The 22,598-nt window shown below is 31.4% G+C and overlaps 4 protein-coding genes across 7 annotated transcripts; 2 read left to right on the top strand and 2 right to left on the bottom strand.

The window, feature by feature from the left end:
* The first annotated feature begins 1,671 nt into the window (after positions 1 to 1,671).
* On the top strand, positions 1,672 to 2,654 carry LOC111688407 (nucleoside diphosphate kinase). The gene is made up of 2 exons (XM_023450912.2): positions 1,672 to 1,938; positions 2,182 to 2,654. Exons 1-2 carry the CDS (start codon positions 1,762 to 1,764, stop codon positions 2,512 to 2,514), a joined length of 510 nt encoding a protein of 169 aa, XP_023306680.1. The 5' UTR covers positions 1,672 to 1,761; the 3' UTR covers positions 2,515 to 2,654.
* A 453-nt stretch (positions 2,655 to 3,107) lies between these two features.
* Positions 3,108 to 3,984, bottom strand: LOC111688399. The gene is made up of 2 exons (XM_023450902.2): positions 3,366 to 3,984; positions 3,108 to 3,303 (listed from the first exon to the last, which is right to left on the bottom strand). The coding sequence occupies exons 1-2, from the start codon at positions 3,980 to 3,982 to the stop codon at positions 3,183 to 3,185; spliced, it is 738 nt and encodes a 245-aa protein (XP_023306670.2). The 5' UTR covers positions 3,983 to 3,984; the 3' UTR covers positions 3,108 to 3,182.
* Positions 3,985 to 3,998: 14 nt separating this feature from the next.
* On the bottom strand, positions 3,999 to 4,783 carry LOC111688400 (tubulin-specific chaperone A). Of its 2 annotated transcripts, XM_023450904.2 has the most exons (3): positions 4,623 to 4,783; positions 4,346 to 4,556; positions 3,999 to 4,284 (listed from the first exon to the last, which is right to left on the bottom strand). In XM_023450904.2, exons 2-3 carry the CDS (start codon positions 4,552 to 4,554, stop codon positions 4,155 to 4,157), a joined length of 339 nt encoding a protein of 112 aa, XP_023306672.2. In that variant the 5' UTR covers positions 4,555 to 4,556; positions 4,623 to 4,783; the 3' UTR covers positions 3,999 to 4,154. The 2 variants fall into 2 exon arrangements, with proteins under 2 accessions (XP_023306672.2, XP_023306671.2); XM_023450903.2 differs by lacking the exon at positions 4,623 to 4,783 and having other exon boundaries at positions 4,346 to 4,594.
* Positions 4,784 to 5,959: 1,176 nt separating this feature from the next.
* Positions 5,960 to 20,846, top strand: LOC111688403 (elongation factor 1-alpha 2). Of its 3 annotated transcripts, none has more exons than XM_023450907.2 (5): positions 5,960 to 5,984; positions 12,156 to 12,231; positions 15,088 to 16,001; positions 16,360 to 16,565; positions 18,536 to 20,846. In XM_023450907.2, exons 3-5 carry the CDS (start codon positions 15,179 to 15,181, stop codon positions 18,893 to 18,895), a joined length of 1,389 nt encoding a protein of 462 aa, XP_023306675.1. In that variant the 5' UTR covers positions 5,960 to 5,984; positions 12,156 to 12,231; positions 15,088 to 15,178; the 3' UTR covers positions 18,896 to 20,846. The 3 variants fall into 3 exon arrangements, with proteins under 3 accessions (XP_023306675.1, XP_023306676.1, XP_023306677.1); XM_023450908.2 differs by lacking the exon at positions 5,960 to 5,984 and adding an exon at positions 6,060 to 6,091; XM_023450909.2 differs by lacking the exon at positions 5,960 to 5,984 and adding an exon at positions 11,825 to 11,861.
* Positions 20,847 to 22,598: the final 1,752 nt, after the last annotated feature.

The raw sequence follows: 22,598 nt of genomic DNA, 5'->3' as shown, positions 1-22,598 counted from the left end.
GTAAAGCATTGAAACGAAACGGAATTGCTACTTCTTTTTCTTACTATTCAGTTATTTGAGGGAATAGCTTTTTTCGATCATTGCGTAGCTGAATACGTAAACGTAATCGAAATGCAGAAAAGCAGTTATCACTATACCCACATTTTTGTTGTAAAGAAAACTCTTCGTACGTACATATGTATGTGACTATTAAATATATTTTCTTTATGTTTTGCATGTAACCTATGTTTAATACTTGTTAATATAATTGGATTATAAATTAAAAAAAATAAATCAATAATATTGAATATTTAAATTAGATTTACATCATAATTCATGTATCGAACTTAAAGCACCTTCCCCTCATAACGAATAAATCACATTTTGAACAGTTTAAAATAATTCACAATAACACACGTTGTGTTGCCAGCAAGAAGTAATTAATCAATACAGAAAACATTGTAAAAATAGTGAATAGTAGGGCATGGTCGATCATATGATACCCTACACCAAAGAGTATGTTAAAATTGTGGATTATTTTTTTTTTACTAGAAAGCAGTACTTGATTTTTTAACTTAAATCGGAAATACTTTAACAATTTGTTGATAAAAAAAAAATAGATTTTCTAAAAGAAAGGTTATATGGAAGTAAGGTTATATGGAAGTGGTTTATCCTCATATACATATATTGATAGATAGATTTAAGCTGGCGTTTCACACCACGCGTTCTACTCTTTCTCGCATTCTACGCGTATGAATCAATGTATTTGCAAGCTGAAAGTTAGACCTGGTCCACACTAAGAAACTTTCGTTGAAATACATTTTTTCAATTTTCTTTTGAAGTTTCCTTAATGTCCACACATAGAAACTTTTGTTTCAGAAACTACGTATTAATTATGAAAAAAAAAAAAATAAATAAATAATAATTGATGCTTTAAAAGTGTAGAATGTGAAATAGTTATAAACACGTAATGAGAAATGCAAATGATGGTTTCTAATAAATGAATGAAACTTAAAAACTAATTGTCTATTGGTGGCAAACAATATTTAAGATACCGTTAGCGGTTTAACGGTTTTGAGGATGAAAGAAATACACCTAGGGTACTATTAGGCGCACCATTTCATGGAAAAAAAAGTTCACTGAACGAATTATTATTCAGTGTTGAGAAACTCAGTTTCCTGAACGTGATTCCTAAGAATGTAAATATGAAAAATATAGTCAAGTGTTTTTAATTTATTGTATTGTTTCTAGGGTAGCGAAACACATTGGGTATAGCTAGTCTTTATATGGCCGAGAAATTATATTATAGAAATTTTAAACGGAATGTAATGTTTAAATAAAAATTGTTCTCGTGAGCTAAAAAATAAATCTCGTGAAAATTAGTTGTATAAGGAGAGAAATACATAAAATAATATTCGCGAATACAAAAATTTCCTACTCTAGTCGACAATCCCGATTTTTAAAATATTCACTTTTAAGATCCCACTTTTTAATCTTTCGGATTCTTTGAAAATTTTTAAAGTAAACATAGTTGAAAACTTAGCCGGCTTATTGTCGATTTTAAGCCGCCGACGACATCTTTAGTGTCTGTAGCCGACGCCGTTAATATTTATCGGAACAGAGCTGTGAATTTTATTTTTTTATATATAGAGTTTGACAGTATGCATATACCGCAAAGTGCCACCACACTGTCAAACTACATGTAAAAAAAATCTGCAAAAAACAATCAGCTGCTCCGTTAACACCACCTTATAATTAAAATACCCGGGTCGTGTACTTATAATGATGATCGGTTCAATTTTGGCATTCTTCTGGTTGATATCGAGCGCGATGGCAGGCAACACTGAGCGTACTTTTATCATGGTTAAACCCGATGGTGTCCAACGTGGACTCGTTGGTAAAATCATCGAACGTTTTGAACAAAAAGGCTTCAAATTGGTTGCCATGAAATTCATGTGGGTAAGTAGTTGTGTGTGGAAAAAAAAGAAAATTTGTCTGGAAGAAATATTGTATAACCTTGAAAAAGTGCAATAAAAAAAATAGTTTTCAATTGAGGTTATGTGCAAAAAAAGATATGGCCGACATGTGTTTGAAAAAACAAAAAGCAAAAAAATTACTGTGCTAACAAAGAAATAAACAAAAATATTTTTGGTGTTTATGTGTGCTAATTAAATTTGTGTTTTCTTTTTTTTTATTCAATAGGCCTCCAAGGACTTGTTGGAGAAGCACTATGCCGATTTGTCTGCTCGTCCCTTCTTCCCCGGTTTGGTCAACTACATGAGCTCCGGCCCAGTGGTTCCCATGGTGTGGGAGGGTTTGAATGTTGTCAAGACCGGTCGCCAAATGTTGGGTGCCACCAACCCTGCCGATTCTTTGCCCGGCACCATCCGCGGTGATTTCTGCATCCAAGTTGGCCGCAACATTATCCACGGTTCCGATGCTGTTGAATCAGCCCAAAAGGAAATTGCCTTGTGGTTCAATGAGAAAGAACTCGTTGACTGGAAACCCGCTGCCGTTGACTGGGTTTATGAATAAACTGTAAAAACAGTCTTCAATTTCCAATCAATGAAAATATGCTCTATAGCAGGCATTTTAGTGTGTTTAGTTATTAAGCAAAAAAGTTCTCAACAATTCCATAAAATAAAGTGAAGAAAAAGCTTTTATAAAACGTAAAAGAAAGGATTGTGTTTTTCTGGTAGACGGGAATATGTGATTTTAATTTAAAGGGAAAGATTTCATTTCAGTATTATTTATTACAAAATGTAGTTGTAAAAATTTAGAGGGTGACCCCTCAATCGTTATCTGTTTATGAACTTGTGGACATGTAAAGATTATTGATTTAACTATTATTAATTAAGCTGTTTATATATTAGGCAGTTTATATATTTGCTACTTATCGACTGGACACTTAGTTACGAAACTACAGCCGATTTAGAACTGAAATCCTAGGAATTTTCTAAAAAATACCAATTACATTGTATTTCTATTCCACCTGGTATCTAATTTTGACAAAAAGTCCGTCTTACTATTCCAGAATTCATTAAGTAATGACAAATAGGCGGCCCAACATATTAGTTTATGCGTTACATAAAAAATTGGCATAAACGTTTAAAAAATATTCTAATAAATTTCATATATATATATGTGTAATAATTAGATTAGTTGTATAAAAAAACAAATTTATTATCATCAAATATCTCTAATTAACTATTAGTTGGAGCAAGATATTTTAGCCATTGTCCCTCAGCCTTTGTAGGTGGTAAAATCCAGCCTATGGGAATAGATGAACCATTTTTACTATCTATATAAGAGTCCCAAATTTGCCTGTAAAACAAACAAAAAAACTATTAATTTTTACATTACTAACACAGCATTCTTTCTCTTACCTTTTCCTTATAAAATCCTGTAAATCAGGTTTTTCCTGAAAGTATGTTTTCTCAGGTGGACCAAATAACACCTCATTCCACTGCTGTTGTATTTTAACTTCTACTGGGATTTGCTCTTGCAACTTGTCTTGCAATAAACTATTCCAGATAGATTTCATTTGGCGTAATTTTAATGAAAATTTATAAGTTTCTGTGGCATTTTGACCACGTAATAAATGCAATTGTTCCAATAATTCAAAAGTTTGCAAAAAGCGTTGACACTCTTTAACACTTTTATTTTGGTAATGAGATTTCGGTTTATTATCCCTTGAAGCTTTAGATGTCGTGGTGTCCTCATAAACTTTGCTAACAATTTCTTTATTTATCACTTTATTTATTTGCTTATTTTTAAGTTTTTGCAATTTTTTGTTGTGCCTTTTTCTTTGTCTTTTATTTAGTTTATTTCGAATGCCTTCTAAAGGTAGGCTCTCCAAATGTTTTAATAACTGTTCGGTGTCAGTTTTAAGGCTAAACAAGTCTACATCTGGATCTTCATATTTTTCTAATTGCTGTAGATTATCAGCAATTTGTTTAAGGGCTAATTTAACCTGAGACACTTGGTTAGATGGTGCAGTCATATTTGCTTTGTTTAAATTTGAGATTTTTTTAATTGCTTAAAAATTAGTTATTTGCATGAGTTAAAAAAGTTATAGATTATAAATAAAATCATTAAAGTATATGTATGTAAATGCCTAAGTAGTGTTTTAAAATTAGTGGAAATTAAGCAAGAGAAAGACTTTAATCTGTCTCTTAAGTGGATTTGGCTAATACTTCTTTAGCTTCCTTAACAACTAAACTGGCTGCTTCGTATTCTTTTGATTCTTCCAAATCTTTTTCTTCTTGTAAAAACTTATCCAAAACTTCTAACTCTTTTTGTAACCTAAAATTTACAAAAATAATTAAAATTTTTTTTAACATTATGACTCAATCATAACATTTACCTTCTCATGGAATCGGGCAGCATCATTAGACATTCCTGTATAACTTCTTCTTGTTTCTTTAAAACATGTTCATCAGCTCCTTCATTCTTAAATTTATCCAAACGTTTCCTTTCTGTTAAAACTTCCTTCTCGTATACGGTTTTCTCCTTGGTCAAACGTTTAACAACACCCGTTTTGATTGACAACTGCCTGAGACGAGGATCTGCCATATCTTTCGTTATTTGTTTATTTCGTAATTAGTTTTGGTTATAAATATACAATTTATTTATTAACTTACTTTATTTTTGTTGATTTAATACGAAATTTACGTGTTATTAACTGCAGCTGAAAAATTGTTTCTTTTCAGTTTACTTTTTAGGATGGAAACCTCTGGTTTTTGCGTGAGTCATGTTTTTGTGAATGCCGGTCCAGTGTTGATTATTTTGTGATTTTTTGCTACAAACTTGCGATTTTGAAGAAAAGTTGTATACTAATCTTTGTTTATAAACAGAAACAAGGTACCAGCCAACACAAGATTGTAATTTTTTTGCATAGAGTTGGACAGCCGTACACCTCAAACCTGTATACAAGTATATGTATAAAAATTGTAAGCGACGATCAGTTGGGCTAATGATAACATGTTGTATTCAGTACAACCTGAAAAATATGGTTGTATAAATCGACTAAAAAATAATTTTTTGGCTAAATAAAGTCGAAAAATCGATTATGTTTTAAAAAAGGACGAAGCAGATAGATAGATAGATAGATAGATAGATAGATAGATAGATAGATAGATAGATAGATAGATAGATAGATAGATAGATAGATAGATAGATAGATAGATAGATAGATAGATAGATAGATAGATAGATAGATAGATAGATAGATAGATAGATAGATAGATAAATAGATAGATAGACAGAAAGACAGACAGACAGACAGACAGACAGACAGACAGACAGACAGACAGACAGACAGACAGACAAACAGATAGATAGATAGATAGATAGATAGATAGATAGATAGATAGATAGATAGATAGATAGATAGATAGATAGATAGATACATACATACATACATACATACATACATACATACATACATACATACATAGATAGATAGATAAATAGATAGATAGATAGATAGATAGATAGATAGATAGATAGATAGATAGATAGATAGATAGATAGATAGATAGATCTATCGTAAAGTGTAGTGCAATTATAGAAGCAATTAAATACAACATTTCAGTTTATTGTCTATATTTGAATATTAATATTATTCAATTATATATAAAGCTTTTTTACAGGCGCTAATCACTTACAATTTACATGTAGTACATTTCTTGTTTTAAAACTTTGTCGATTTACTATTTGCACTCATCATTGACAATTGCATGATGTTGAGGTAAAATGACTAAGAAAACTGAATCATACATCTATCTATGACAATAACAATTTCCCGCTTACACTAATAGTAAAAGGGCTAAAGCTTTCGATGCCCATCAAACTAGTGCATTCATTCGTTGTGACACAATTGTAATTGAACATACATATTAGATATACTATATGCGAATAATTTTATGGGTATGATGCGCTTTTCCAGCGCATGTGCATCTTGGGTATTGTGAAAATCGGCCTTTCCGTCTTTTGTGCTCGAGGTAAGTGGCAGGAAAAATTTTGTGTCTGTTAAAAAATCGAAAAAAATTCAAAGAAATTGCAAGCATCCATTTTAAAATAAATTCAAATAATTTCACACACTAAAGTGGTAAGTGTTTAATGTAATTATTTTTGAAAAATAAATTAGAATTTTTAAAAAGTTTTCTATAATTTAATCAAGTGCATAGGTATTTTTAACCATTATATATATATAGATATGCTTTTATCTTGTATATGTATATAGATATATATGCATTTGCATATACATACATATGTATAATACCGGCCGGTTTATGAATCCAATGAAAAAATTCGTTTAAAATCTTTAATTTTATTTTCATAAATGAAAAACGCTGGAAAAATGTATTTGGTTTAAAAGTGTTTTTTTTTAAATCTATATAGTTCTTGACTATTTCGTAATTTTGCAATATGGCGACATGTGGTCTTAGATTTTCTATGCAAATATGCATGTGTTTGTGTATGTATCTACTTATCTAACCGGAAGTGCAATTTATATATAAAAAATCAATTTTTTTTAATTTTTTTTTTTAAATCTTAATATTTTTTGAATAGTGAACAATTAAAATATTTAAATATAAAAATCAAAACGAAAATATTGCGGAGACCCTTTACTAGATATTTGTAAAAAACGTTTTACAGATTTTGTTATACATACTTAATTAATTTATTAATTGAAAAAGTTAAATTTATTATAAATTTATATATAACTTTTGAAAAATAAAATTTGCTGTGCATATTAACTTAATATATATTCATTGGTCTTATGTTAATCCATTCTGACCTCCCGTAGGTTAGTTTCTAGTCTTTTAGACCGCAGATCGTGAGTTCGATTCCCATCTGAGGCGTTGGTAAGGGAATCATAATAGATCCGGTGGTGTCTGAAGTATATTTCTTTTGATTTGTTGTAACATACATCTTCCTTTCAAAATATTGAAAAAATGTTTCGTTTTCCAACAATTTTCCAAAATTTGTTAGTCTGTTGTCATACTATATATACATATACATATCAGTATAGATATTTTTGTATTACAGTATAAAATGTTAAATACAATGTATGCGAATATTCTTTATATATAAATTTTTATTTTAAGATATCTATACAGACATAATACTTTCCGATATTTAAGTTCTTTGTCATTTCAAAAGATTCCTTTAAAAAATAGAAATTTTTTATTTTGATCATATTTCTACCACTATTTCCAAAGTTAAAAGAAAATTGTTCGTAAAGTCGGGCCTAACCTAAAAAAATTATGTTTATTTATATAGAAATAAGTTATGCTTGATTTGATCACTAAACTAATGGCCATAGACAGTAATGGACGTTTTAGTTTTAGTCTAAAAAGGTAAAATTTAAAGTTGCGGTTGTATGAGGGTTGGTAGTAAAATTGGGAGTCGTCCTTGGTCGAAATTTCATCCAAATATCTTGGAAATTAAGCACAACCTTTACACTGACAGCCAGCTAACTACCCGGACGGCTGTGTATATTATTGTACATTACAAACATTATCCAAAACGTAATATACCTTTTCCACAATGGTGGTGTCGGGATAGGACAATGTAAACTTTTCTAAAAGATTGGGTGTCGCTAAATCCGAATCTGGCCTTAAAATTCCTTTCTCAAGTTTTTGTGATATCGTTTTCTAATGATTAACAATTTTTGGCTCTATTTCAGACCTTATGAAAGCTGGAAGACTTCTTAATTTATGAAATCCGTTTTGCCATCTAAAAGTCCAATCTGTTGACATAATATATGACTAATATTTCTGTTCTAAATTTTCTAATAACTTAGAAATTAAGGTTAAGAAATAGTGATATCACTCTTTATTACAAGATAGATATCAAAAAAAGTAGTTTCGAAAAAATGGATTTGAATGTTTAATTACACAATTTTTTAAATTACTTTTATTTATTTATCTAATATTAATCAAATTATGAGTTTTAATTTTAAGGTTTACAACAAAAAATCTCGATAAAGGTATATGATAACCTTTAGAGTGCGTCGTTGTCTGTTCAAAAATTCCAAATTTTGGATGATGCATTTCAAATAGTAAATGAATGATATGATTATAATGATCCGTTGTACAATTATTTCACATTTAAAACTCATGGATTGTTATTTTTGAATAATCTGAAATGGCCTTTTTTCAAACCGGTTCAGTTCCCCAGTTGTAATGGCGTTCCCACGCCAACCCGATTCTCAATCAGCTGTATCAACCGAAAGTTTTTATTCCACAGGGAAGAACATCCAGACACAGCCAGTGTGTTACAAGAACGAAGGGTAATCTATAGACTCTCCTAGGCGTTCATCAGATTTCCTAATGTCTATACTGTTTTACTCCATCAATATGTCTTTACAAACATTTGTGAATATTGAGACCATTATCGTTAATATTTATAATTTCCAGCTTTTAGGGTTATCGCCTCGGATATGATAATTTTTGCACAAAACTATTTTACAAAAGGTTGTCTTCGTATCGGTATACTTACTAGAAGTTGGTTAGCCACATAAGAGTCTTAAGTGCTTGTGCTGTTATACGCAGGGCAGACTAAGATATCTTGATATCATAATCTTTCATGATCTGGGCTATTTCTAGGATGTGTCACAAACAAATCTAATCAAATTTCTACGAAATGGGGAGGAATAATTTTATGAGTATCGCGATGGGAACTCCCGGGGAATAATTGTTCATAATTGGCCTGAATATTCTTTATTGATAAGATATTGAAAATCATCCATGTTTTCAGCTAGGCTCCATAAAAGTGGAATACGCTTAATAAAGTTATCTAAATGTTGATCGTGATAAAAATTCGTCTAAGTCGTTAATAGGTCGTGGTTTAGTTTGATCGTAAGTCATCAAAAGGACGTCACATCTGGCTTAATTCGATCATATCGATAAAATGTAAAACAAAAAAGATTTATTAGAACCAAAATCTACCAAATTTCATAAGGATCGGTCCTTTATTTCGATTAAGAAACGACTTGTAAAATTTGGTCCATAATTAACTATAGTGATATGTATATTCGAAAATATCGGTCCAAAATGATCATTTTTCAAAAAGAGTACTTTTCTCTTATACAAAATATTTTTTCAAGCTTCGTTCTTAAATATATACTTATTTACTAGTCTATGGGCAAATGAGTTGACTAGTTCATGAATATGATTATTGATTAGTCATTTAATTATCTAGTCTTGAATTGACTCTACTATTCCCCGATTCCTACACTTATTATACCCTACACCACTTCAGTATACCGATCGGCTCAGAATCATTTTCTAAGTCGATTTAGCTATGTCCGTCCGTCTGTAATCAAATTTGGTACATGATCTTCTACTATCTCAGGAACAAAGCATATTGAAAAAGTTAATATCGGTCCATTATTTCATCTAGCTCCAATACAACTGAACCCACCGAAGGTCTTGTAAACCTTGTAATCTAACTACAGGTCGCAATTTAGGAGATAATTTAATGAAATTTTTGGCACGTGATCTTCTATGGTACCGTAGACGAAGCCTATTGAAAATAGTTAACATCGGTTCATTATTTCACCTAACCCGCATACAATTGAACCCGCCGAATAGGGCTCATAATTATGTTTAATATACTTGTATCTCGACAAAAAGCTGCAAAACCAAGTTCTATACTAGACTTGATGACCCTCACGAATTCTATTACTATAGGGCCTCATATGACCCTAGCCAATATGAAAAGCCACCATCAAAATTTCACTTAAATGTCTACAATTTTATTTAACAATAAACGCCTTAAGTATATCTGAGTTTAGGCACAATTCAACTTAAGAGTCGGCCTTGCCCGACTATAATTTATTACTTGTTATACTTGTTGGGGAGGGTATTATGCTTTTGTACTGAAGTTTGTAATACCCAAAAATATTGGTCCTAGACCCACCTTAAAGTATACCAATTAGCTATGTCCGTCTGTCCGCCCATCCCGTCCGTCTGTCTGTGTGTCCATGTAAACCTTGTGCGCACGCTGCAGGTCGCAGTTTTCAAGAAAATTTAATGAAATTTGGCACATACTCTTCTTTTGGTTCAGTGACGAACGCTATTGAAAATGGTTGAAATCGGTCCATTATTTCCCCTAGCCCCCATACAACCGTACCCCCCCCAAATCGGGCCTTTATGCTCACAATTACGTTAAATGTTTTATAATGTCAACAAAAAATCAACAAAAATTAGTTTTATAGAACAATAAATGACAATACTAATTTTTATAGAAATCGGGCCTCATTTGACCCTAGCTCCCATACAAACTTCCCTTCAGAAAATGACTTTAAGGTCAAAATTAACTTATAATTACTAATAAAACCATCAAAATCTACATAAATGAATTTGAAGTTGAGGTAAATTCATTTACCAAAATTTATAAGGATAGGCCCATATTTACCCCTTCTCCCCTATGAGCCCTCTTGTAGAAAATCTCTTTTTTGTCAACAATAAATAAAAAATTTCACAATAAAACAAATTAAATGCTTTATATAAAAAAATCCACAATTTTAATATACTGACTGGTGTAGGGTATCATATGGTCGGCAATGTCCGACTATAAATTCATACTTGTTTTTTCTATGCGAATGCATATATAAAAATTTTGATGTGCCAAAACAGCTGCTGATTTCCTGAGCCGGTGTACTGCGCAAAGATTCTGGTTTAAACACTGAAATAGCTGCCATCCTAATAAATCCATTAAGGTTAATAATCCCCAGTGGTTTAAGGAAATGCCGAATATTTTGAGATTTTTTAAAATTGAAAATTCGTGAGAATTCAATATAAAACTATGTATGTCTGTGTATGCATACATATATGAACAAAATAAGACGTATGATTAACACATGTTACGAATACAATTTGCATACAACTGCAAATTGGAACAGAATACGATGATGACTGACTGTATTCTGTAAATAGTTTTTTTTTTCTTTGAATTTTGTGAAAGAGAATCGCATATGAAAAGTATACGCAGAACCAAGTATATGTTTGCAGCAAAATTTAGTTACTATGTCAAGAATAGAAATAAGACATTCTTGTCGTTGTCGTTGTAAAAAATAAATCTCAACCAGTTTGTACCACATGCACAACAAATTGCTTTTCGACGACAATGCGCAAGTTGCAACAAGGGAGTGCAAAATTTCATGTTAAGGAATTTGTTGTTATTGTCGTTGTTGTACATGTACTCATTCATATGGTTCGTAGTTTTCCTTAAATTTCCATTATGTTGCACCACAACAATGCTCGATGGAGCATTGTCGGTTAGATGCCATAACATGGAACAAACTGCTGCACCCCAAATAATGCTGTACACAAGAGAGTACAAGCGTTAATCGTTTTTAGAACGAAACCGACGAAAATCGTGCATCGTCATGTGAATTGATTTTTTAACTGTAAATACGATGGACTAATGTATGGATACGATGAACATAGAAATTGAAAGGGCAACAAAGAACCACGAATTGTAAAAGAAAAAAAAAACGACTAAAAACCGAAACGAAAATTTCCAATGCAACCAGAGACCGGTAGCTTAATATTCTTCCTTCTTGTCTATTTGTTTGTATGAATGTCCCATTCCATTCTGCTCTGTTCATATGCTTACTCGCTTGTCTGTGTTCATTTTCATTTTTTTCCTTTTGGAGACAAATGCAATGGTAGTGATGATGGTGGTGACGAAGATGATGACGATGATGGTGGTGATGGGAGTTAACACTAAAGTGTGGCACATAGTTATTGATTTTTCGTATAGAGAAATATCACGATTGTGCTACGAACAGATACAATTTCATATTTCCAATCCAGACGTTGGCAGAAAGACAAAGAACAGACAGTGCACTTAAATTGTTAACGGTAAAAATCGTTTATAAATGCTGCAGAAAATATAAAAAAAAATTAAAGAAAATTCTTAATAAAATTTTAATAATAAAAAATAGATATTTTCAAAATGATTTAATAAATATTAAAATAGTTTATAAATTAAATGGAATTGTTAATTAATATTTGCTAATTAGATATTAAAACAAATATCTTAATTTCTTTTAAAATCCCTGAAAAAATATCTTGCAATTTCTTTAATTATAATTGAATGTGTAAAAATGTTTATTTAATATTATTAATAATTTATGGTTTTGTAATTTATTATAGTGCTTTCTGTGACAATTTTTTTTGGGTTAACAGCAACTAACGGTTAATTGCTACTTTTACAAGCGGCATACAAAATGTAAGTACAACAAATAAATCCTTCTCTTACCACCTACACCTTTCCCGAATTTCCCGATATACATACATAGCTAACGGGAAAAAGAAACGAAACGTTTTTTCTGTGTATGTGTTAAAAGCCGGATACTAATTAAAAAGGGTCATATAAATTTTATGATGGAAAGGAAATTTCTCTCCCCAATTCAAACAATAGTTTATGTAACTATATTTACACGCCCATTTAGTAATATAATATGATCAATAGATCTATAGATAATGAAAAATAAAAAGGAACAATTAATATACAGATATATGTACCTTAAGGTAATAACTTTTTTTGGACGGCAAAATACCAAAGTTGCCTTATAGCTAATAATGTTTTAATACGTTTTTTTACAAACATTATTTTAATGGTTTTTATATAAATGTTTACTATTATTTATAATATTATCGCTATTTATTAGAAATAACAATATTCTATTAAAGATAATCTAAGAAAAAAAAATAATATAAACAAAACTTCATCGCCGAAACTTTTTAAACGATCTTCAACATCTGATCACGCTTTGCAAGACCTGGTTATTTTTAATATTCGCAAAAATTTTTAAACTAAAACTGAACAAGAACTGGACTAAATCTGAACTAAACCTGAACTGCACTAGAACTGAACTAGAACTGAACGAGAACTGAAAAAGAACTTAACTAGAACTGAACTAGAACTGAACTAGAACTGAACTAGAACTGAACTAGAACTGAACTCCAACTGAATTCGAACTAAACCAGAGCTGAACTAGAACTGAACTAAAACTGAACTAGAACTGAATTAGAACTGAACTAGAACTGAACTAGAACTGAACTAGAACTGAACTAGAACTGAACTAGAACTGAACTAGAACTGAACTAGAACTGAACTAGAACTGAACTAGAACTGAACTGAACTAGAACTGAACTAGAACTGAACTAGAACTGAACTAGAACTGAACTAGAACTTAACTAGAACTGAACTAGAACTGAACTAGAACTGAACTAGAACTGAACTAGAACTAAACTAGAACTGGACTAGAACTGGACTAGAACTGAACTAGAACTGAACTAGAACTGAACTAGAACTGAACTAAAACTAAACTAGAACTGAACTAGAATTGAACTAGAACTGAACTAGAACTGAACTAGAACTGAACTAGAACTGAACTAAAACTGAACTAGAACTGAACTAGAACTGAACTAAAACAGAACTGGAACTGAACTAGAACTGAACTAGAACTAAACTAGAACTGAACTAGAACTGAACTAGAACTGAACTAGAACTGAACTAGAACTGAACTAGAACTGAACTAGAACTGAACTAGAACTGAACTAGAACTGAACTAGAACTGAACTAGAACTGAACTAGAACTGAACTAGAACTGAACTAGAACTGAACTAGAACTGAACTTGAACTGAACTTGAACTGAACTAGAACTGAACTAGAACTGAACTAGAAATGAACTGGAACTTAACTAGAACTGAACTAGAACTGAACTAGAACTGAACTAGATATGAACTAGAACTGAACTTGAACTAAACTAGAACTGAACTACTACTAAGCAGAAACTAAACTAGAACATAAACTAATCTAAACTAGAAGCAGAACTGAAATAGAATTAAACAGGAGTAGAACTTAACTTGAATTGAATGAACTAGATTTGAACTAGAACTAAATAAGAAATGAACTCAAACAACTAAACTGGAGTTGAATAAGATCTTAACTAGGACTTAATAAAACAGAATTGAACTCTTTAAAACGCATTTTATATGTATTAACGACTGGTACTACAGTGATATATTTCGGAATACATTTCACATTAAAATATCTAGCAACAGGGGACGTGGCACATTCCAGGCCTATCCCAGCTAGCATTTGTAAGATTGTTGGATGATTAATCAGTAAACTGAGTAATTTTTTACTCCTTTTGATGACCTAAAAGTGATTAATAAGTTGAGCGCTTAAAAATGACTCGAAAATGATCCCCATATATAATTGAAAATTCAATATTTGAAAAACGATAACAAAATATATAGCAATCATAAATTCATCATCCTGGTGTTTAAAGTATGATGGTTTTAAAAACTTATTTTGTGGCCATATTTCAAGCAGTTGAAAGATCTAAAATTGTTCCTTATTTAATTGTTTTTGTTTATAATGAAATAGCTAAACTTATACTTAAAAATGACTCAAAAACGATTTAAAAATGGGGCTCAGAAAAGACTCTTTTGGAAGAGTTAGCAAAACTTTTTGTGTGGCCTAAAATGAGTTGATATAATTCTCATTTTGTTTATAAAATTAAATGTATAAGTATGCAAATTTGTGTGATATTTATAAAGTTGATTTTCTGTCAAGGATGATAATGATCTTTGCAAAAACAATATATACCGATCATAAATAGGTCATCCAGGTTTTTGAAATATGATTGTTTGTAGTTAAATTTCGCGCAGTCGGAAGATCAAAAACTGTTTTCTGTTGTATTGTATTTGTCTGTAACCAACATAAAAATTAATCAGATAAGACTCAAAAATCACTATAATATGATTCGGAAATAACTCAAAAACGACCAGTTCTTTGGCTTTTTAATGACTCACTTCCGATAATTGATCGGAAGTGGGGCTCATAAATGACTCATTTAGAAGAGTCGCGGGTAGGTTACCATTTTCTCCCGACGAATGTGTCATTTATGATCAGAAAATGAGCGCATATATGATCATTTTAATAGTGCAGAAGAGTCATAAATGACTCTAATGTGATCAAAAATTTAGAATTTAAATGATTAACATTTAATTGCTTTAATTGAAAATTTTGAAAATTTATTAATATTTGTTGTTTTTATTTTCTCCAATATAGCCAGTCTCTTTAAAATTGCTTAAGAAAGCATTTATAATTCTTTATTTGATAATTTTGTGTTAAATCGAAGCGAGAAACCGCGCGAAAGAAAATGGGCAAGGAAAAGACTCATATTAATATCGTAGTCATTGGCCATGTCGATTCGGGTAAATCGACCACTACCGGTCATTTGATTTACAAGTGTGGCGGTATCGACAAGCGTACAATTGAGAAATTCGAAAAGGAAGCCCAAGAAATGGGTAAGGGTTCCTTCAAGTACGCTTGGGTCTTGGACAAACTAAAAGCCGAACGTGAACGTGGTATTACCATTGATATTGCTTTATGGAAATTCGAAACGGCTAAATACTATGTAACCATTATTGATGCTCCCGGACATCGTGATTTCATTAAGAACATGATTACCGGCACCTCGCAGGCTGATTGTGCTGTTTTGATTGTGGCTGCTGGTACTGGTGAATTTGAAGCCGGTATTTCGAAGAACGGTCAGACTCGTGAGCATGCTCTTTTGGCCTTTACTTTGGGTGTCAAACAATTGATTGTCGGTGTCAATAAGATGGACTCCACGGAACCACCCTATAGTGAAGCTCGCTATGAGGAAATCAAAAAGGAGGTATCATCATACATCAAGAAGATTGGCTACAATCCTGCTGGTGTTGCATTTGTGCCTATTTCCGGCTGGCATGGTGATAATATGTTGGAACCATCCGACAAAATGCCTTGGTTCAAAGGATGGACTGTTGAGCGTAAAGATGCTAAAGTTGAAGGCAAGACTTTAATTGATGCATTGGATGCTATAATGCCACCTTCACGTCCCACCGACAAGCCATTGCGTTTGCCTTTGCAGGATGTCTATAAAATTGGTGGTATTGGCACAGTACCCGTGGGTCGTGTCGAGACTGGCATTTTGAAACCAGGTAAGTTTAAAATCTATTAAAAACAGTTAAAACTATTTCGTTTTATTATAATCGCTAACAAAGGAATGGTTTAAATTACAATTCCAAAAAAAGTAGGTCTTTAGGTTATAGGGTTAACAATTACAATGAATGCGTGTGCTTGTAGGTACTTTCATTTATGGGGTTGTGCATTAGTTTTAAAGCAAAACTAACGAAAACACTTAATTGTTTTCGGAATGGGGTGGTAGGAGATATTGAAAGTTTTAGCATTTTAGTATGTATCTATTGTTTAAGCTGTGACTCACTTTGTGCGGCACACATTTATTAAAGCTTTCTAATTTATTGTTTGTTTTTTCTTTACAAATTTTTTCCCCCTTAGGTATGGTGGTAAACTTTGCTCCCGTCAACTTGGTAACTGAAGTCAAGTCGGTTGAAATGCATCACGAAGCATTGTCGGAAGCATTACCCGGTGATAATGTTGGTTTCAACGTTAAAAACGTTTCGGTTAAGGAATTGCGTCGTGGTTATGTTGCCGGTGATACCAAAAATTGCCCACCTAAGGGTGCAGCTGATTTTACCGCTCAGGTATGTATCCAGCGATTAAGTATACATATCCATATATCATTTGTTTTTTGAGCAAATCTGCGAAATTCAAATTACAAGTATACGTTTTATGGGTCCCAAGGTATAGGTTATTTTAAAGGAATGGAATTAGGAAGACGATCAGGGGGACTTCCAGTTACAGTGCACAAATATAAACAATAGGTTTATTTTTGGTAACACATAGATACATAGGCCCCAGTGGTAGGTATATGTCGAAGAGGCAATGAAAGTTTAGTGTATAGTGAAGGCAAACCACTCGAAGTTAAAGGATTTTATATCCATCAGCCTGGCATTTCAAAGGTTAATAGATATACATATATTTTGGAACATATATTGGAACAATATGATTCCTATTAACTCAAGGGTAAATTTGTCTAACATTATACGTAAGGAATATATTAGCCTCATATTGGGTATATGCTTGCAGAACTTGGGATCCAAGTCTTACTGGCAAATTATAAAGAATTTATAATAAGCTGAATAGTTATTAGCACAGACCTTGGGAATCACTGCACTGGGGTTGAAAGAAGAGAGTTTCTCAACTTAGCTATGGTGAAGAGTGCACTAAATGATGCGTAGTCTCATATTAAACATTTTAGAACATGGGAACCAAGTCTTACTGGTAAATTGTAAAGATTGTATACTAAGTAAAATAGTTATTAACTCTGACCTTGAGAATCATTGCATTATGGTTATCAGGGGCATTATTTGTTACCTCTGCATTGGTTACTCATGGTCGAATCAGAAATTAGGGAGATTGTTGTCCTTTTTACCAGGCAATATATAGTTTCAAATTGTCTAGACTAGATGGTATCGAATTAAAATAGTCTAAGGGTAGAAATACAATATTGCGGCTGCGGAGACGGATATTTTTTTATATTGAGTTTTGACAACTTAAATCGTTGAAGAAATCCGCACCAAATTAAAATTTATTTTAATTTGTTTACGGATTTTCTCTCATTTACATTTAGAGTTGCCATGCCATTCATACTTTTGATGAACAAAAACCACCCAGCAGTTCGACGGGACAGTTCCGAACTGTCCACTTAACCTACCACTTGTGGTGGCACCTAGCCACCTGACTACCCAGGTGACCAACCATTTTAACATGGGCTTGTCCTACGAGGAAGTCAATCGTCACTCTACACCCTACAAAGAGACAGTAAAGAGACGATTGCCTTCGCTCTCGCTTACAAAAGGGGACACTAAAGTGACGACTGTCTTCATTCTCGTTTACAAAGAGTTTATTTGCGACGAAAGACCCAAAAAATACGAATTGGAGTCAGCCAGGTGGTAAGATATTAATGGAACTAGAATTTAAAAATTTCAAGTGTCTACTCTCTATAATACTAAGACACTAAAGTAACGACTGTCTTCATTATCGATTACAAATGGTACATTCGTGACGAATGACCCTAAACATACGAATTACGATCATCCAGGTGATTAACTATTAGTGGAAATTACTGTCTTTTTCGTATGCATTGACTCTTTGTCGAACTGCTGGGCATGTGGTGAGTAAATAAACTATGAAATACAAAAACAAAATGGCTACAAAATCCGCAACCGTAGCCGCACTCCACTTAATTTACATTTTCTCTGGGAAGCAGAAAACGCAACCGCAGGTTTGTATTTCTTCTCTAATGAAGAGAAGTATATATACAAAGAAAGGTGATAGACTTACATAGAACCGACAAACTATTTACGGGATGTTTAGTGTCTACTAACAGCTAGATGCTGGTACTAACAGTCATGTATAAATTCTATGAGTGACTAAAATAGCGAACAAAGTAGTATGACACGGTTCAATTCTAAATCTAAATAAAATACTTGGATTCCGTCCGTATAACTATCAATAGAATAGGTCGGATTGCAATGTGTCAAAGGCCTTATGGTCAAGAATCACAATGTGCTCTATCTATTTTTACAATAGACATATACTCTACTTCCAGGTAATTGTCCTTAATCATCCTGGACAAATTGCTAATGGCTATACGCCCGTCTTGGATTGTCATACTGCTCATATTGCTTGTAAATTTGCCGAAATCAAAGAGAAATGTGATCGTCGTACCGGCAAAACAACTGAAACTGATCCAAAAGCTATAAAATCGGGCGATGCAGCCATTATAATGCTCGTGCCCACAAAACCATTGTGTGTGGAGAGTTTCCAAGAATTTCCACCACTGGGACGTTTTGCCGTACGTGATATGAGGCAAACTGTTGCTGTGGGTGTCATTAAGTCGGTAACCTTTAAAGAGACGACTTCGGGTAAAGTCACAAAAGCCGCTGAGAAGGCCCAAAAGAAGAAATAACTAGGGAGCAGCCAGAAGAATACAATACAAACACAACAATTCGAAGGTCAACAACAGCAGAAACAGCAAAAACAACAGCAATCAAAGAATATGTTGGCAATTGAAAATTCATTTATTAAGCATAAATATAAAAGTAATAATAGTAATATACTAAAAATTATTATCACAATTAGAAATTATAATATTAATAATTATAATAACAATAATAATAATAACATACATGAACATGATACTCTAATACAACAACCACAAAAACAACAGCAAAATGAAGAAAAATCACAAAAAACTATTGATGTAAAACCAAAGAATAAAATTATTATTATTATTATCAATAATAATGAAAACAACTCCTTTAATACACCATTAAATAACATACATGAACATCCATTTAGAAGCATAGAAAAGACATCTTCAATACTAATTAATCCTCCTCTAACATTTAACATTAACAACAACAACCAACAACAAAAATTTTTATCATCAACATCGTCATCATTCCTTAAGCCTTGTCCCAACACCAAAACATTTTTACCATTCTTCTCATCATCATTGTCATCATCATCAACAACAACTTCATCATTCTCATCCAACATCATGGTTAAACGTGAAAAATTTACAAATTTGAAAAGCATTTTAAAACAATTTTTTATGGAATTTTTCCTAATTTACTATAATTATTTGTATCAAAATTTACACAGACATCGTAAATCATTTCGCAGGAAATCTGCCTCATCATCATCATCGTCGTCGTCAATAACTCCATCAACTACATTCTTTAACAACAAGATCAATAAGGACGTTATGCCAATATTTCATTTGAATTATTGTATTACTCCAGTAATTATTATTATACCCTTTAAAATGTTATAATTATGACATTCAAATATTCATTATTGTCATCATCATAATCATCATTTCATTAAATGTCATTATCATTATAATCCATTTGAAATAATTAAGGTGTCATAGCACTTGGTATTGATAAAAGTTTCACTCACAATTAATCAGAATTGTGAAATTTTCACTATTATAAAACTACACATCTGACAAGTTCAGTTTGATTCTAAACTTTTGTGGGATTCTAATGTTTTCAAATTAACTGTCATTTTTATCAACCATTTGCTCTGACACGTGTTATCATTACAACATCATTTACACTAAAAGCCGTGATACGCGCTTGTCAGATCTTACAACGTTGTCAGTAAAATATTTAGAAAATGTCTAATAATCGTCTAAACTTAGAATTTTTCTTTTGTAACGTTGTCCGAAAAAGCATTACCGAAAATATTGCAAGACAAAATTTGTAAGTTGACAGTAGTATTAAACATTTTTCTGTACATTTTATTGTCAACGTTGTAAGATTTAACAAGAGTGTATACATCGCCTAACTTATCCAATCATTCATTTGTTTTTGTTTATTACGTTTTTTTAACATAAATTGATTTTAAAAATCAATTAAAATTGTTTGTTAATTTCAATATTATGTATTTTTAAGTTAAATTTTTTTTATTACAACCTGTAGTTTTAATTGAGATTTGATCTGAACAAAAAACTAAATGTTTCTTAAAGAAAATTTCCCATTTACGCAAGGAAATAAAATTAAATGTGTGCATTTTCCCTGTGGTTGATTTAATTAAATCGAAAAAAATATTATAAAATACAAAAAAAAAAACATAAATCCTTCCAATAATTTTGGTTACTATCAAACTACTAATTTATGTCAAACATAAAATATCACCAAACAAAACTTTTAATTTAACTCCACATCATACCAAAACAAAAAATAAACTAACTTTCCAACACCTACATAATATCAACAACAACAATCTATCACAGAATCTTAAAGATATTATATATTTATAGATTCTTAAAATTTTAACACAAACACTTTATAGTGTTTTGTTAATTAACATATAATGTTGGCAAAACGTTACATATAATTACATAAAAAGGAAATATTAAAAAAACACTAAGTTTTAAAAAGGCTTAAAACTTTAAAATTTATAACGTATGATGAGATTGACTTGAAATGATAAGATACATATAAAAATTAATAAAATACATAAAAAATATTGTACTCTAACTTGTATGTGCTTCATTCTCTTAATAAAAACAAAAAATTTTTAATAAAAAAAGAATACAAGAAAAAAACATAATAAATAACTAATTGTAAAACCCCCATCACATTTTTAATGGTACGTGTATTATGCAAAAGCAAAAAAAAATTATTGGATTTCAACTGAGAAAGTGAAATAAAGGAAACCAAAAGGCTTAAAATATAAAAATATTTAAAAAACAACTTTGTTTTATTTTAATTTAATGGAATAATTAGAAGAAAACAAAAAATGTTAATAAAAATGTTTATAACAATATATACTGAACAGCTGTTATAAACACTTTTTGTTATTACAAATGTAACGGATTCTCTGCAAACATTAATTGAAATCGAAACTATTCATATCAAGCAAGAAATGTCAATACTTTCTAACTTCATTTAAAGTACTTCTAGCTAATGAACTTTTGACAAGCAGTCTACAATCTAGTCCATAATAGTCTAGTCTATATCCTAGTCTATTGTCAATAGTGTAGTCTATTCAGTAGTGTAGTTTATAGTCTAATCTATAGTCAAGTCTATTGTATGGTGTAGTATGCAGTCCATACTGTAGTCTAATCTATAGTATTGTAAATAATCTTGTCCAAAGTCTATTCTATAGTATAGTTTATAGTCTAGTCTTTTACGTATATGAACTACACATATTTTAGTCCATGGCCTAGTCTATACAGTAGTCCATATGTGTAGTAGTCTTCGTGTAGTCTTCAGTCCATAATGTAGTCAAGTCTATAGTATTGTAAATAATCTAGTCCATAGTCTATTTTATAGGGTAGTTTATAGTCTAGTCTTGTACGTAGTCAAGTGCATGGCCTAATCTATAATGTAGTTTATAGTCTAATCTATAATCTTCAGTCTAATCTATAGACTTCATAGTCTAATCTTTAATCAAGTCTAGTGTATTATGTAGTCTACAGTCCATCTGTAGTCTAGTCTATAGTATTGTAAATAATCTAGTTCATAGTCTATTCTTTAGTGTAGTTTATAGTCTAGTCTTGTACGTAGTCGAGTGCATGGCCTAATCTATAATGTAGTTTATAGTCTAATCTATAATCTTCAGTCAAATCTATAGTTTTCATAGTCTAATCTTTTATCAAGACTAGTGTATTGTATAGTCTACAGTCCATCTGTAGTCTAGTCTATAGTATTGTAAATAATCTAGTCGATAGTCTATTCTATAGTGTAGTTTATAGTCCAGTCTTGTGCGCAGTCTAGTTCATAGTCTAGTCCATGACCTAGTCTACACAGTAGTCTATTATGTAGTTTATAGTCTAATCTATAGTCAAGTCTATCGTATAGTATAGTCTATAGTCCATACTGTAGTCTAGTCTACAGTATTTTAAATAATCTAGTCCATAGTCTATTCTATAGCATAGTTAATACTCTAGTCTTGTACGTAGTCTATTCCATGGCCTAGCCTATATTGTAGTTTATAGTCTAATAGTATTGTAAATAATCTAGTCTAAAGTCTATTCTATAGTGTAGTTTATAGTCTAATCTTGTACGTAGTCTAATTCATAGTCTATTCCATGGCTTAGCCTATGATGCTAAGTATGAATGTATAGTCAGACATTGCCGACTATATAATACCCT

The sequence above is a fragment of the Lucilia cuprina genome, chromosome 4 (genome assembly GCF_022045245.1).
Source record: "Lucilia cuprina isolate Lc7/37 chromosome 4, ASM2204524v1, whole genome shotgun sequence".
Classification (NCBI taxonomy): domain Eukaryota; kingdom Metazoa; phylum Arthropoda; class Insecta; order Diptera; family Calliphoridae; genus Lucilia; species Lucilia cuprina.
The sequence above is the reverse complement of the archived record's forward strand: the minus strand, read 5'-3'. Positions and strand labels throughout refer to the sequence as shown.

Bases quoted from the DNA above. Each gene is read 5' to 3' on its own strand.
- LOC111688407 (XM_023450912.2), top strand. From the start codon at position 1,762: ATGATGATCGGTTCAATTTTGGCATTCTTCTGGTTGATATCGAGCGCG. The intron at 1,939-2,181 runs GTAAGTAGTTGT...TTTATTCAATAG, and splicing joins TTGCCATGAAATTCATGTGG to GCCTCCAAGGACTTGTTGGA.
- LOC111688399 (XM_023450902.2), bottom strand. From the start codon at position 3,982: ATGACTGCACCATCTAACCAAGTGTCTCAGGTTAAATTAGCCCTTAAA. The intron at 3,304-3,365 runs GTAAGAGAAAGA...TTTGTTTTACAG, and splicing joins CAGGATTTTATAAGGAAAAG to GCAAATTTGGGACTCTTATA.
- LOC111688400 (XM_023450904.2), bottom strand. From the start codon at position 4,554: ATGGCAGATCCTCGTCTCAGGCAGTTGTCAATCAAAACGGGTGTTGTT. The intron at 4,285-4,345 runs GTAAATGTTATG...TGTAAATTTTAG, and splicing joins CTGCCCGATTCCATGAGAAG to GTTACAAAAAGAGTTAGAAG.
- LOC111688403 (XM_023450907.2), top strand. From the start codon at position 15,179: ATGGGCAAGGAAAAGACTCATATTAATATCGTAGTCATTGGCCATGTC. The intron at 16,002-16,359 runs GTAAGTTTAAAA...TTTCCCCCTTAG, and splicing joins GACTGGCATTTTGAAACCAG to GTATGGTGGTAAACTTTGCT. The intron at 16,566-18,535 runs GTATGTATCCAG...CTCTACTTCCAG, and splicing joins CAGCTGATTTTACCGCTCAG to GTAATTGTCCTTAATCATCC.